The sequence below is a fragment of the Sphaeramia orbicularis genome, chromosome 6, assembly GCF_902148855.1.
Source record: "Sphaeramia orbicularis chromosome 6, fSphaOr1.1, whole genome shotgun sequence".
Lineage (NCBI taxonomy): Eukaryota > Metazoa > Chordata > Actinopteri > Kurtiformes > Apogonidae > Sphaeramia > Sphaeramia orbicularis.
In genome coordinates this window covers 30,430,048-30,445,382 of record NC_043962.1, presented here as the reverse complement: position 1 = coordinate 30,445,382, position 15,335 = coordinate 30,430,048, and the positions used below count along the sequence as shown (strand labels likewise).

Here is a 15,335-nt window from a genome sequence, read left to right as displayed (position 1 = left end):
TCCAACGAGCTCATCAAAGTCCATCAACTTTTAAGATGGTTGAGAAAGACATTAGCATAAAAAGTCAAACACAAGCAGCAGATACCACAAGCAAAAGCCAGCGTGACAGCCATATGCTTTGAAGAAGAAAAATGCCAACAATTCATCCAAACCTGTCTTTCAGCCATTACAGAGCATTTCAGGAGCAATGTCATTTATGTGACCTTTGCTTTCATACGCCAATAAGAAAGCATGCTCATTTTAAGGACCATACTTACCCTCCTTAAAAGATACCAGGACAACGCGGTTGTCTACGAGCTGCGGTTTCCTGTAGTTGCCGTTCAAAGGCACAGGGGCTGAGTCTTGGGCATGGGAGGAGTAGAGGGCTGTTGCCAGGGACATAAACTGAGACAACACAAAAGCAGAAAAACATCATTCCACATAACATTTTTTTGCACTTTTTCCTGAAAAAAAAAAAATTCTTATACCAAAAAACATGTTGCCTAAATTAGACTTAGGAGGCACCTGTTTGCGAGAAATTGTCAGATGATTCCTGAAGAGCGTCCATAGCACACTAGGATAGCATGGAGGAGTTGTGAGTGACCCATCATAGCGATAATACTCATCCAAACGTGCAGGTAGCAGCGCTCTGATGTTGAAACCAGGCACCTGCACTTTCTGATCTGCCAATTAAAATGAAAACCAGATCATTTAACTATCAAAATGTGATTATGTACATCACATAATAATAAAAGGCAGGTGAGGTCACTTTAAACTTACCTCTGTATTTGATACCATTGATGAATTTCAGGAACTGTTCAAAAGCTGGATTGAACTCACCAACCTGTATGATAAACACTGTTAGATAGATGTGTTTACACCACATATAGTCACAGCTTTGTCTGCGGTCCCTTCCCACAGAGTCTCACCTCAAACAGAACACCCAAAACAGCCAGGCCATCGGATTTATCCACAGCCATGGAAATGTTTGGATACTTGTCTGAGTTGTAGTGCACAACATGCATCTGTGAACAAAATAGAAAATTAGGACTCCTTTATACAAAGCAGAAGATACATGTCTAATAAATCTTTTCTCAACACAATGCTCTGTTGCTTTTTTACCTAATTTTACATCACATTTTCTACATTTGAAAACATTTTTCCAAGCTTCCTCTCTTTTTGGTTTATCCTTCTTTTCTGAGAAAAAAAAAAAAAAAATTCATACTATGTTGTCACTAACAGAATTGGATTTACTGTAGCTGAGGTGTTTAGTTGATGCTGTGGAGAAAAGTCTATAACAAGGGTTTATGGAAAATGGTAAAAATGAACAACAGCCATCAGTACATTACAGTAAATAAAGGAGATACCAAACAGTCAGCTGTTTTGTTGACAACGTTGTGTAAGGCTAGTCTCAGTCATCCAAACAAAACATGACGTTATTGTATTCACGTGTTGGTAATTAAGGTAGAGTTTTGCACTATTTTGGGGAAATGTTCAATTTCCCATCATTCCATCCCTCTGAAACAACATGTCATCAAGGAACTGTGGTTCAGGAGTCTGGAGAGACTTGAAAAGATGCATGCTCTCGACGTGTCCACTGAGAAACTCAGGTCAAACCACAGCACCTTATATGTGGCTCTGGAGCAGCTGGGCCATGGGCACATAAAAGCACACAGGTTGCAACCATTTCAGCTTCTTCCCATAATGCGATATTATGTAAATAAAAAAAAAAAAAAAGACTCTTATTTTGTTTATATCGTGAAAGAGACTCTTACATTTTACTGGTAAATCATCAGTTTAACTTCAAGTACCAAAGAAAACTCTGCAAACAAGTGTGTGAAAACTGCTTACAGAGCTTGACACATTAAATAGCACAGACAGCCACTCCTTTCCAGAGGTGGTGGAAAACCAAAGCATATAATAGTCTGGTAGTCTAATCCCCTAAAACCATCCAGAAAGAAGACACACTGTCATACTGTCCATTCTGAGACGGACCGAAATTAAGGCTTTGCATTGTCAAATGTGTAACTAAGTGATGAAATATGCTAATTTGACTGACAATGGGATGATTATTTTAGAAAACAATACTATGATATCACAGTAATTGACATCTATTCATAACCTCAGTGGGTTTATTGTGCATTGTGTGAATGTCTTTTTACAGCAGCCTGTTTCACAACTTGGTTAATGTTATAAAGTGATATTTAATTATAGTGTGTTTTATACAAGCCGTGAACTGTACTGTAAAGTCTCAATGAAGGAAAAGATGCACATTAAGCATTTCTGAGACTGTCTGAAGGGTGTAAGTGAATGCAGTGTCTGCCACGCTGTCAAGAAACCGGAACAGAAATATGCAGATGCAGTGTCTTTTCAGCTCAAGCAGTGTCTGTGAGTCTTGAAGGATGTCGCTGGCTCTGCTTCTTCTGTCCATCAAATGTCACCTGTCTAAGGTCAGACATGTTGTCACCTGATGCTAGAATAATTGGAATATAATAGTGGACCAAAGCAAATTAAACACTCATTTACATTTGACGTAGTAACAATAAGTGCTGAATTGCTTTGTTTACCTCTGCTGCATACTGCTTACTGTTGACCATGTGCTCAGAGCCTGCAGGCCTGCCAGACGAGCCCCAGTGGAAATGGAGTTGAGCTGCAGTGTAACGATGAGGCAGGCTGGAGATGTACATTTTTGAGGGCAGTGAGATTTGCACTGTTAAGACAAAGACACACACCCTCTCATCACATGACAAAACTGGTTTAACGATTGTCCGGCTAGCAAACAACAACATGAAACATCAACTGATGAAGTCAGCGTGGACCGTTTATGTGCTGTTAAAACCCATGTGTTAAGTGTTTATGTTGCTTCCCTTCCACATGTTCGTCACTGTTTGACGAATGTTTATAAGAGAAACACCTCTGTCAGCTTTTTTAAGACATACATCACACTGATGATGCCTCTCAACTTGGAGGTTTGAGGTCCGTCATGTATGCAAAATAAGCATTTGTCTGGTCTGGCAGTGTGCCGGTGGCTGCTGGATTACAGCACAATAATTGAGTTGTCACCAACACAAAACACATACTACATACATGTTCGGCTGGAGTGAAGCCGCTTAAATCTCTCATGAAATGCCTTAGATAATCTTGGTTTTCATGGCTTCAAATGTCAGAGAAATTTTTATCACGGAGAGTTTTTTTTAAGACAAAATTGTCTGCTGTTAAATGTTATTGCCCTTAAATGCCTCACACATACCACTGTACAGAAGCAAAATATATGAAATTAAATATGACAGTAATGAGTGACTGAGTCCAGCTCATGTAAATCCTTTGTATGATCCTTATATCAAACTCTAATTTTCTGGTCTAATCACAGTCATCATCTTCATTCTGATTTCTATATTTAGTAGTAACATCCAACACTGTCATAAATCAGTCATTGTTGGATATAAAATGTTAAGATGCAAACGGATCCAGCTCAGAGGAGAGCAGCTGACTAATCTTTCCTCATATTTTCCCAGACGTGGAGCCTTTTTCTTCGAGTGAAAGGACAGCAGAGATAATAAGAGAGTGATTATATGAAATTGCTGTGGTTTATCTAGAAAGAAGATCCTCCTATCATTTTCTTTAGGGTGACCCAGAAATTAGGTCCCTACAGAAAGAACAGACTCCTCCATGTTTATGTGGGATCATTCCTAATGAATAAGTTGAGTATCTCTCAACATATTCATATACTGTTTATATCCTAAGCCTGGCAAAGTATAGTGTGTACTGCCTCTGTTGTTAAATATTTGAGTTGTTTTCTACACAGTCTTGTTACCTGTGACAAACTGACATTAAAATACAGGTTTCATTTCACAGACTATGCATTGTCATGTCTTTTTAATGTCTAACACTGATGATATATTGTTTGTTTGCTCACCAGAATGTCCATTATTTCCCAGAGTAAGCTGTTCATGGGGTGACAGGTTGTAGTTGTGAACTTCAATAGGACGCAGCGTTGGATCGAATCTCAGCAGGTCTGATTTGATGTCTATTGGAGACTGGAAAGCTCCTCCACAGTATGGATAATTCTTGGACCAGTGGTGCTCTCCCTCTGGTCCTGTAAAAGCATTAATAGACTGTATTAAGACTAATAAAACATCTTTGGTATAGAACGGATATTTCTAACTATTTAGTGATCATACATTTAGAGTATATCATCATCCAAAAAGTGAGTTTTGCTTCATAAAACTTCAAAAAGAATAAATCACATGTCTTTTCAAGCACTACATGGCTTCATAGGACATGTCGTCAAAAATGTAGCCCACATTCATATTGTACACAGGGATGGTTCCAAAAAGGAGCATTGAACTTTTTTATCTACAATCAAACTGAAGTATTTATATGTACAAGCTGGTATGGGAGAGGCCCATGGCTCCACTCTTGGCCCTTTGAGAGGCAGTGAGAATGAGAACCAGGCTGTTTGCAGGGAGAGCCAGTGAGAACACTGTCTCTTTCCAAATGAGAGGTTTCAATAAAGCGCAGGACACTGAAAATGGCCACATTTGCAGATCAAGTCATGCAGTTTACAAAGTGACCTCAGCTGAGTGTCTCTCAATGACGTGTCTGAGGAGGCAACGAGGCACAAATGAGCTGAAAAGACTCAAAGGTGCAAAAAAAATGTTACTGCAAAACTAACAGAAACTGAATGGAGGAAAGAAAATCAGGAAGTTCTTGATTTCTGAAGTTGTTGACCACAGTGTGAGGATCCATACTGAGCTTTTCATTGATGCTTAAAGTGAAGCTAATTTGAGATGAATGAGTCTGAAAAAAGTAATTGTGTAGTGACACAGAAAATGCCATGAAAGGCACAAAGTGAACCAGTTCTGTCAGCACTTCTGTATATTTGCCCCGTATTCATTATTGAGCCACAAATCATTTAAAAATTCACCATTCACCATCTGCCAGCTGACCGTCATTAAATAGGAATGATACAGCATGAATCCACATCCCCGACAGTCTTGTCCAAAAAAAAAGGAAAAAAAAGTGGATGAATTGTACAGGACATGCCAAAGGGCATCAAGTGAAGCTGTGAAATCACTGAATACTTGTTTGAAGCAAAACTCAAAGGTCAGTCTAGGCCAACCCTCTCTGTAATAAGAAAAAAGGTTACTCTTATGGATATAATTACTCAGTGTCCAGTTCATTTGCTGTTTTAATTAGACCCAATGTGCCCTTTAATGATGGCCTTTGGTGGCCTTTGATGGACCCTTGGCAGTCCCGGGTAGAACAGACATAGAACTACGGTAATGTTTTAAATAGGAGGCTTCTATGTAAAAAGAATCTTAAATGAGAAGATTTATATGTTATTTTTTGGGTTAACTTAACATCAATGGTCCGAAAACAAAAACTGCAGGATGATAAACAGCCAACCTCACCATCCTCATTTATTGTACTCCCATGGTAGTGCTCTCTGTTTTGTCAAGTGCCAGAGGGTGGAGTGTTGAGGTGAAGATAAATCGCATGACTCAGCTGTGCCCCCGTCAACAGAAAGTGCTACCAGCTCTCACAACTACTGACTATGACAAGGCCTCTTGAGGGTTTTACCATAACACACGAAGAAATCCACCACGCTGCACTTAGAAGGACATTTTACATTTTACAGCTCTTTTCTGTCATAAACTTTTTCAGTGTATTGTCAAGGTATGTTAGGGTCTGGAAGGAGTTAGAGACCACCGGAAGAAATTTAGCAACCACTGGTACATTTTTATTTACTCTAGGAGCTGCTCACAATATTTCTCCTGCATTCTACATGTACACATTTAGCATTTATTTGCAGAAAAAACATTTTTTAAAAGGAATTTTTAAACAATACAATTGAGTTGGAAAGACTTCAGAAATCTATATTTTCCGCACACTTGTCACTTTATTTATTATTATTATTATTATTTTTTTTTTTTTTTTAAATTATTATTATTATTATTATTGCTATATATTTCATTTTTAGTCACTGGCCATTTTTCTGTATTATTTTTCTCTTTTTTAATTGTATTTGATGCTTCTCATCTATGCTACTGAGGCATTTTAATCCCCCCTTTGGAGGTTCAATAAAGTATGTCTTATCTTACTATATTTGATAGAATGAGCCTGATTTTTAGGCTTGACCACATTTTTGGACCAGTTTCAGGTCTTGGGAGGTGTCTTATTTTCTTCACAGAGCTGTATATGTTGCATGATGTGAAAGGAAATATTGAAGGTCTAAAAAGTTCATTTTTCCTGATTTCTGTTTCCGATATTAAAGAAAAAAAATGGCCTTAATGAAATGTGTTATTGATGACATCCATGTAGGCGATAAAAAACTATTATTCTATTCTTGTATCAAAGTGGCTCAAACTTTTTCCTCTTATTGTATGATGAAATCTCATACACACAGTTTTGTAAGGTGAAAGCTACTCTCAAGGCAATCTGTTCTGTACTATTAATTACCTGTCTTTTGTTGATAATGGCAATAAAGTTAAAAAAAAAATCTGTTTGTTTCTGTTTTCAAACTATTTACTCTTTGAACACTAATTACTGCTTCTTTGGATCAGTTTTTTCCTCCAACTGTAATTTTCTGTTTTCTAAATTTCCACAGTTATGAGATCAGCAGTGCTGTACCTGCTATAAAGGGCAATTTGTTACTGTTAATGCCAAGCCACTGTTTTTATTATAGCAGTGGCTTGGCATTAACAGCACTTTCTCAAAATTCCATATTAAGCAAGTATAATTTCCTCTAAGTATAATTATTTGGCCATAAATTACTGTGCAGAGAGGTAAGTATTTGGACATCAAAGTTGTCTTAAATGGGAGACAAAAGCATATTTGTCTGAAAAAAGAAGAAATTTAAATGCAATGTATTTCATGAATTACTTCACCTGCCTTCTTATTTTTTCCAGCATTCCTTGAATGCAACAGAGGTATGAAAAGCAGTGGCACGAGAGGTCATGCTCTGAGCACAGTTTATGTAAGAGACTGTCATGGTTCAATAAGTCCCTTCCAGCTGACCTTAAGGCACGAGAGAAATGCATTCAGCCAATTATTGCAGAGTCCATAATAAACTCTGCAACTGCATGAGGTGATGGGAGGATGTCAGTAATAAGTAAGGAGGTCAAAGACGGGCCATAAAGGGGTTTGACCTCTTTAATAGAAAGCCCTGATTCTTATTTTGTGCTCACATTTGCCTTGGGTATCCTATTGACAGTTCAAAGCACTGCTGCAGGGCAACAACAACAATGACTTCTTCTCTGACTCAGCTGCTGCTGCCTTTCAGAGGATTGAATTAGAAAGCTCAGATAGCTAATGCAGCATTGGGGGTAACTGGGACTGATCAAAACATACAGTATAATACATGTCTTCTTGGTTTGTTCATACATGCAGAGTTGATGAAAACAAGAATAAATGATGGTAAAAGTGTGATCTGAATTACTGCTTTATGAGACTTACCACTGTAGGTCCATTTGGCAGCTGAAACAGAGAGAAAAACATATTTTGTCACAGTTTTTGTTAAAAAAAAATAAAAAAATAAAAAATAAAAAAATAAAAATAATAATAATAATAATAAGCCATGAATATTTGGCCCCTATGAATAAAACCAAACGGATAAAATGAACTCAGATGTTATTGCCTATTTCAAGTCTTATTCCTCACGTGCAGGTGGATGTATGGATCAGACACCTGTCATGAAGCATCATCAGCCAAAAAAAAAAAAAAAAAAATCTAGAAGTGCCTCCAAACTTTCTGAGCTTACCATGCAGTGCGGAGAGTAAAGTCAGTTGTAGTAAAATATTAAGTGTGAATCTGAGAAACAGCATCTTGATCCCTCCCTGGTGTGTCAGCCTGATTGTAACCCGGTGCGGAGCTGGATCATGGAGCACCGGAGCGCCAGCCTTCAAACCGGCTTTTATACTCATGTTGTCAGCTTCATTGTAGCTCGGAATGACGTCAGAGCAACAACAAAACCAGCCTCCAAAACCAGAGTCATCTGGTCAGTGGAGTGACAGCTCACCAGCGGACACGCACCGCATCCAGGCTCAGACCGCATCTGTCATGTCAGGGGGGACATCAGAGGACCCACGGACCCAGGATGCGGCAAAAACGGTGCGCCTGTCTGACCCCACACCGGAGCCCACAACACAGTCTTTAAAGTGGTTTATGTGGGTTTAGACAGGTGACACACAGATGGAACTGGACAGGTATCAACATTTAAGAGCCTGATGAAAACTTTGGAAACACTTGTAGTTCTGCAAAATCTAAAAAAAAAGACCTTTTCTAGTATTCCTACGCTTTTAGAAAAAAATATCTTGTTTTATTATTTATCTTTAGTTTTATTATTTTTATTATTTATTATTTATTAATTATCTATCATCTCTATGTTCAATAATTCACAATAAGATAATATAGGTGAACAAACAAACAAACAAATCCCAGCAGAATTCACTCTTCTGATTGACACACTGATTGTCTTCAAGACCTTTTTTTTTTTTTTTTTTAAATCTTTATTCTTTTTTTTTTTTTTTTTTAATAATGCAATTAAAATTTTAAATCTATAAATCTAATCTGGCCAATTTAAGACAATTAGTCGATTATTCGTGGCATAATTTAAAAAAAAAACCAAAACACTTTAATTACTTACACTATAAAAAAAACAAAAAAAAAAAAAAAAAAAACAACAAAAAAAAAAACATCCTGTTGTTTTTAGAAAAAAACAACAACAACAAAAAAAACTGGCAGCAGTGGTTACCAGAACAATACTGTAAAAAGCACATCCAACTGTAAACATATTTACAGAGTAACATGTAGATTTAACATTTTAAACATGTATATTTAACATTGGATTTAAATGGAATACACTTATTTAGCACATTTTCTACACCTTCATGGTGTCCAAAGCACTTTCCAAAACCACCAGGTCCAACTGGGAGCAACTTGGAGTTCAGTGTCTTACATGGACACTTTGACATATGGACAGTCGGAGCCAGGATTCGAACCACCAACCCTTTGGTTATTGGACGAGCCGCTCTACCAACTCTACCAACACATTAATTTACAAGTTTAAAATGTTAAATTGTTAAATGTTTACTTTTTATAACTTTTTTATTAAAAAAAAAAAAAAAAAAAAAAAAAAGCAAATACGCTGTTATTTCAACATTATGGTCTTTGCAATTTAAACAGCACCACATACATTGTTTTTCAATTTACAGTTTTATTTTCTAAAAACAATAGAAATACATCTTTTCTACATACAAATCTGGTTTTGTTTACATACTCTAGCTGTAAAAACTACAGCTATATTTGATTTAATCGTTAACACAAAAATCTTTTCAAATAAACAACTTTGCATTGTATTGTCACTTTCAGTTTTTTTATGTTGCAATTTTACAACTTTTTGGTGTTAATTCTACAGTCATTTTTTACAGTGTAGCTCTTTGGCAGAAACAGTGTCTCTATGACGTAAAACATAAATCTCCTCCCACCACAGTTACCTATAAAGTTGGATTCAGATATTTTTTACCTCTTTTCATGATTTGATTGTGACAATATTCTTGATAGATAAAGTGCAACTGTGACTCAGTATGTAATCATTACACCTGGTTGAAGGTGATGGAGTACATTGCTCCTGTGTTCAATACACACACTACGACAAGCTAATGATGCATGTATTTGGAGGTGAAGTCTTATCACAGGTGGGTTTCTTGCAGTGTTTCTGCTTTAAACAATCAAATATTATCCACAACTTCTGTTTTTCTTTCTTGAAAAACAATAAATCTTCCCAGTAAAAGAGCAGTATCATGAGCTGTAGTTTTTCATAGATTACATTATTTTGATTTAGATGAAAGAGGTCAATATATTGGTATTATTTAGATATATTCAGTACAGTGGTATAAGTGATGAAGTGACACCTCACCTTGCTCCTAAGCACAGTATAAAAAGACAAGACCATGAAAAAGATATCTTTATGAATCTGATCAAAAGAAGAATGTGTCTAACATAATGGGCAACAGTGTGTAATGTAATTAAAATGTAGAATCTAACCAATGTAATGGTTCATTTAGTCATGACATAACTATAAACACTTAATCAGACTTTACTTGACACATCCAGCTCTTGGGCATAAATAGTGCTATCAACATTAGTTCTGCATTTCTATAAAGTAAAACATAAATGTCCCCCCACCCAAAATAAAAATAATTTAATAAGTTGAATATTTTTACTGACTAATTGATTATTTGTGCATAATTTGTCCTAATAGGGGACAAAAGACTGTAACATGAAACAAGATGGTATAAGTATGTACAATTTGAGGTGATTTATTACACTTATTGACAATATATAGGCCTATGAATGAATGAATGAATGAATGAATGAATGAATGAATGAACGAATATGAAAGTGTTTCAAATTCAACACTTGACAATGACAAAGCCTCAAAGTGTATACTTCTTTTACTCTATACTGTGTTGGTTACATCTAGTTACACCCAAATCCAATCACCCACTTCTCACCTATATATGTGTACATATATATATATATATATATATATATATATATATATATATATATATATATATATATATTCTTTATTTAACCAGATTAAAAAAAAAGCTTCATTGAGATTGCAAATCTGTTTTTCAAGACTGACCTGGCCAAGAAAAGCAGCAAATCACGCAGTTTCTGACAAGACAAGACATAATCAGCACATAATACAAAAACTTGCAATTGATAGTTATAAAACAATCATTTGTGCAAGTTTAAAAATAATTACATTGATTTCAACCGAACAAACAGAAGTAATAAAATGAGGAAGAGTTGTTTCTGCTGTTAAATGTTGTTTCGATTATATGTCACATTAGTGTGGTGTACGTGGTCCAAAGGTCAGTAGAGACAAACCCTCACTCTATGTGGTTTACAACTGTCACTAACTCCAGGAAAGAAGTCACAACGACAGGCAGCAAGATGAAGCACCTGCTGTTTTTTGGAATAGCTTTTGCTGTGCTTCACATTAGCAATCAGCAAAGTACTCCAGGTAAAAATGTTCTCTTCCTTAATTATATTTAATTAGAAACAAACAGAGTTAAGTTATTAAATGTGAGATGTACACTTAGCTCAGACCTTTTCATCACTGAAACATAATGAGGTCTTTTTCTGAAGTATTACTAGTGTTTTTGTTATTTAATATTTGCAAAAATATTGTGTTTTTTATTTTTGCCTGACACTACATTTCTCATTTGAGTGAAACAAAATCAAAGAAATCAGGCTTAACCTTGACTTCTTTTATATCAACGCAGTAGTTGGCGTCTCAGTGTTTTGTAAAACTTACAAGAATGACAACTGAGCTGAACTAAGGACAAGTGAAAATGAACTGAATACGCTTGAATAAGTAATTATAATAGTGGGAGGAAAATGTTTCAGTTAATTATACTTATACTTGTATAATGCATCTCTCAGCAGGATTGAGCTTTTGGTACTGGCTATGTCTCTGTTGAGACTTGCAACAGAAGACAACAATAATTGGTGTTACGCGTCACCAGAATTGTTACAATAGTATTTACTTGAAATTCACTCTCTCAGAAATGTTATTTGCACAATGCTAATGATTGTGTTAAGCTGACTGGATGGTTCCTTCCGCTATAATTCTCAACTTTTAAACACTGAGGTCATTTCTGTCTGGGTCTGACTCTTATAAGCATGTCAGTCTGTAAATGCATCTCTACTCACTACTGTGTACATCACTGGTGAAACTGTAAACTGTGAGCATCCTGGAATAGTCTGTCATTTCATTCTGAGGAAAGTGGAAATTTATTTGATAAAAATTTGAAAAAGACAGTTGGAAAGCACTTCCTCTCTGTGAAATCTATGAAGGGCGGTAGAACAGAAAGTGTACAATGGATGATAGTTTTTATTGCTGTCATAAAAAGAGGGAGTGGGTCTCTGTAAATGATGTTAGTTAAACATTACTCATGTGATTACAGGTATCTGTGGATGACCTCGGCTGAAACATGGGACTGTGAAACAATCATATAGCTCAGGCCTTTTGCAGTTAAAACTCATCTACCTTCTCCTTTACTCTTTTCAACAGATTTCTGTCAATTGGCTCCCGATGAAGGTGAAGGCCCATCCTTCCAGTTTGCCATGTTCTATGATCCTGCCATAGACAAGTGCAGTCCTTTCATATACAAAGGCCAAGGAGGGAACGCCAACCGCTTCAACAATGAAAGAGAATGTATACGAAACTGTTCAGTCAATGCAGAAGACATCTACCCTATGGATGGTAAGTCTGTGACCTTTACTGCTTATTTACAAAATCTCAAATGAAACTCCTAAGACACCCTGGAAGTAGATTGGAGCTGTTTCTCGAGGACTTTGGAACATGATCTGAACAGATGAGGCAGTTTTACGACCAGACAGACTATGAAAAAAGACACTGGAAAAGAATAAGTCTGTCTTGAGATTCACCTTAAGCAGTTTAATACAGCTAGATGATGATCAGTTATCCTTTTCCTTTAATTTCATACTGCAGTGTCTTAACAAGCTGTAGTGAGGACGTTAGAATTGAGCAGTAACCATGCGCCATCTAGTGGTGAAAAGTGACACAAGCGGAAATGAACATATTGTACAGCAGATTTTTACAAATGGCCTGAAAAAGATCTATCTGATGCTCTGTTGTGTGAATAACTAAAAGTTTTAAGCAGAATCAGTCACACTTGTGTCTTTTACTTTAATAATCCACAACTATTTTCACTCAAATAATAACAATGATGTTTCCTATTCACAGTTTCCAAAGCTTGCCACTTCCCCAAGGCAAACGGTAAATGCAGTGGAAGGTTTCTGAGATACTACTACGACTCTGTTTATGACAGATGCAGGAAATTTCACTGGTCCGGTTGCTATGGAAACGGCAACCGATTTTTTGATCAAATCACCTGCAACGCCACCTGTGATGGTATCCACGGTGTGTTCAAATCTGTTCCTCATGCTCAGTGTTGTAATGCAGTTATATCACTTCATAATATCATTACGTACTGTTTTAAACAGTATCAAAAATACTATAAAACATTTTTCAGAATATACTGATGTTCGTTGTTTTGTTTTTTAGATGACAGATATGAAGATGAGGACATAGAGACAGACACTCCAATTGGTAAGTTGACACATACAGTGTTCAGCAAAGGGTTTGGGCTGTACACAAACTAATTAGAAACATATTTTACTGTGTTAAATAGTAACAGGGTTAATATGATGTATGATGCTGTCGCTAAGCAGAAGACAGAAAATCAGATAAACACAGACAGAATGTAAGAACTTGGAGTTATTCTGTGATGTGAAGGAGTCACCCTGTGATGTTGAATTACAGAACTGAGAGTTCATGCCCTACCATGAACTGAAATGTCATGCTGTGTACCTTGTAGTTTTATTAGAGATAATGTAGCTGACAATGTGCAGAACTGAGGAACTGACTGAGAGCAAACGTTCATGTGTAGGCCTGTGGTTAGAAAGAGAATAAAAACTGAAGAGCTGTTGCAAAGGTCACAGGTGTCTAATAAAATAACAGTTTTGGGGAGATACAGACAATTCCAAGAACAGAAGACTTATGGTCAGTATTAAAATCAGTATTAGAAATAGTCATGAGAAGGAAAACATTTTCTTGCTTGTTTGTTTGTTTTAAAACAAACCTTTTTTTTTTTTTTTTTTTTTTTTTTTTTACACACAACTATCAGCATAAATTGTTGTTAATAACTGCTGTTGTATTATTCAGTATGTTTATGTTCCACCTCTTCCATCTTTGCCTTCTTCAACAGCGATCATCTGTGGAGTTTTGCTGGCAGTCATTGTGTCAGCCATCTTGATAACTGTCATTGTCTTGACAGTGAAGTCAAAGTAAGATTATTTTCATCTGAACATCTGAATAACATTACTTACAATGTTACTCTCTTGCCATCATATTGATTGCATGTGTGTGTTTTCAGGAAAAACAAAGGTGAGAAGAAGGCGCCAGGGAGAAGTAAAGAACAGCAGTCTGACCTACCTCTTCAAGAGAGAGAAGACATGTCATGAAGGATCAAGACTAGGGTCACTCACACTTAACAGCTATTACAACTGTTAAACTTGTGTAATATGTGTTTGAAGGAATGTTCAAGTGGTAGTTTTTTCCTTGGAGCTTTATTCTACATTTTCTTATAGATGATAAAAAATGATTTTTTCTGTGATTCAGACTTTTCTTTGCTTAATTTGATTGTGAAATAAATATATATGGCTTTTTGACTGTTGGGAGGATTAAACAGCAGGTGGATCCAGGAAATTATAACAGACATTTCTCACTATTGTGGATATTTTATGAACTAAATAATATAGCCATCGTGAATTGTGGTAAAAAAAAAAAAAGTGGCATAAATGGCATTTAAGTATAAAAACCATCTGTTCATATTTTGTCATATTCATTATCTTCATATTAAACTACATAGTGTGAAGTGCTTTATTTAGCTGTATTTGAAATTGGTGAATAATATAGGCAACACACCTGAAAATTATGCACTGACGGCGTTTTACATACCACTATCAATTGCTTAATTATCTCTTTAGTGACAAAACAAAAATCTTGTTAAATGCTTTTGCAAAAGATAATAGTGTCTTCTTTTCATTATACTTTTGTACTGTTTTAGTTTATCAGTGTGTTTGCTATTTCTTTTACAACTTGTTGTGTGTAGTTGTCAGAACAAACACAACTGGATGGATATTGTTCATAGGCCTCTTGCAAAACCACCAACTCTGACTGAATGTAAATGTAGAAATTGTTGAAAATTTACAAACTGCATATCAACAGGATTTTGTACAGTGGAGCTTTGGTAATTTTCAGATTAAACAAATGTTTGTAATTGTTGTGTTTACTTTGCTCAAACCATTTTGTGCATATAACATTTCGATGAATTTCTAAAAGAACGAATTTCTACCATCAAATTGCACAAGCAAAAACATATTTGCAAATCCTCAAGATTGTTAAGCAACAACTTAACAACAGCTAAAAAAAATCTAGCATTTTATAGTCTTCTGAGGTTTATCTGCAAAAGTAAGCACTGGGTTGTGTCACTGTAATGCGATATCAAAGGGTGTGGAACACAGGGAAGTGAAACTTTGCTATAAGATAATTAAATATAGTAAAAAAACAAAACAAAACAAAACAGTGTTGACAGACATAAAGTGGATCATCTGTCTTATTGTGTAAACCTGTTGAACATTTTCCAGTTAAACAATAATAGGATTTCACACCTAGCATTTTAATGATAAATATAGTATTGCCATAGTGTCAAAGGTAAAGAATGTAACTGCTGCATGTGTTTAGTCTCAGG

At 35.9% G+C, this 15,335-nt stretch overlaps 2 protein-coding genes across 4 annotated transcripts in view; one reads left to right on the top strand and one right to left on the bottom strand.

Moving 5' to 3' along the window:
* Positions 1 to 7,919, bottom strand: part of ca12 (carbonic anhydrase XII) — a 28,177-nt gene extending 20,258 nt beyond the window's left edge. For all 3 annotated transcript variants that reach the window (XR_003935701.1, XM_030137510.1, XM_030137509.1), the window contains exons 1-8: positions 7,742 to 7,919; positions 7,438 to 7,458; positions 3,896 to 4,075; positions 2,547 to 2,689; positions 909 to 1,004; positions 760 to 823; positions 505 to 662; positions 258 to 384 (exon numbers count right to left, since the gene is read on the bottom strand). Coding sequence is in view for 2 of the 3 variants with exons in the window: in XM_030137510.1 (XP_029993370.1) it covers positions 258 to 384; positions 505 to 662; positions 760 to 823; positions 909 to 1,004; positions 2,547 to 2,689; positions 3,896 to 4,075; positions 7,438 to 7,458; positions 7,742 to 7,904 (952 nt within the window). In the remaining variant the exon portion in view is untranslated. The remainder of the gene's footprint in view (positions 1 to 257; positions 385 to 504; positions 663 to 759; positions 824 to 908; positions 1,005 to 2,546; positions 2,690 to 3,895; positions 4,076 to 7,437; positions 7,459 to 7,741) is intronic.
* Positions 7,920 to 7,929: 10 nt separating this feature from the next.
* On the top strand, positions 7,930 to 14,046 carry LOC115421040 (papilin). The gene is made up of 7 exons (XM_030136695.1): positions 7,930 to 8,147; positions 10,845 to 11,017; positions 12,071 to 12,262; positions 12,767 to 12,943; positions 13,088 to 13,132; positions 13,791 to 13,869; positions 13,959 to 14,046. The coding sequence occupies exons 1-7, from the start codon at positions 7,930 to 7,932 to the stop codon at positions 14,044 to 14,046; spliced, it is 972 nt and encodes a 323-aa protein (XP_029992555.1).
* The last annotated feature ends 1,289 nt before the right edge of the window (positions 14,047 to 15,335 follow it).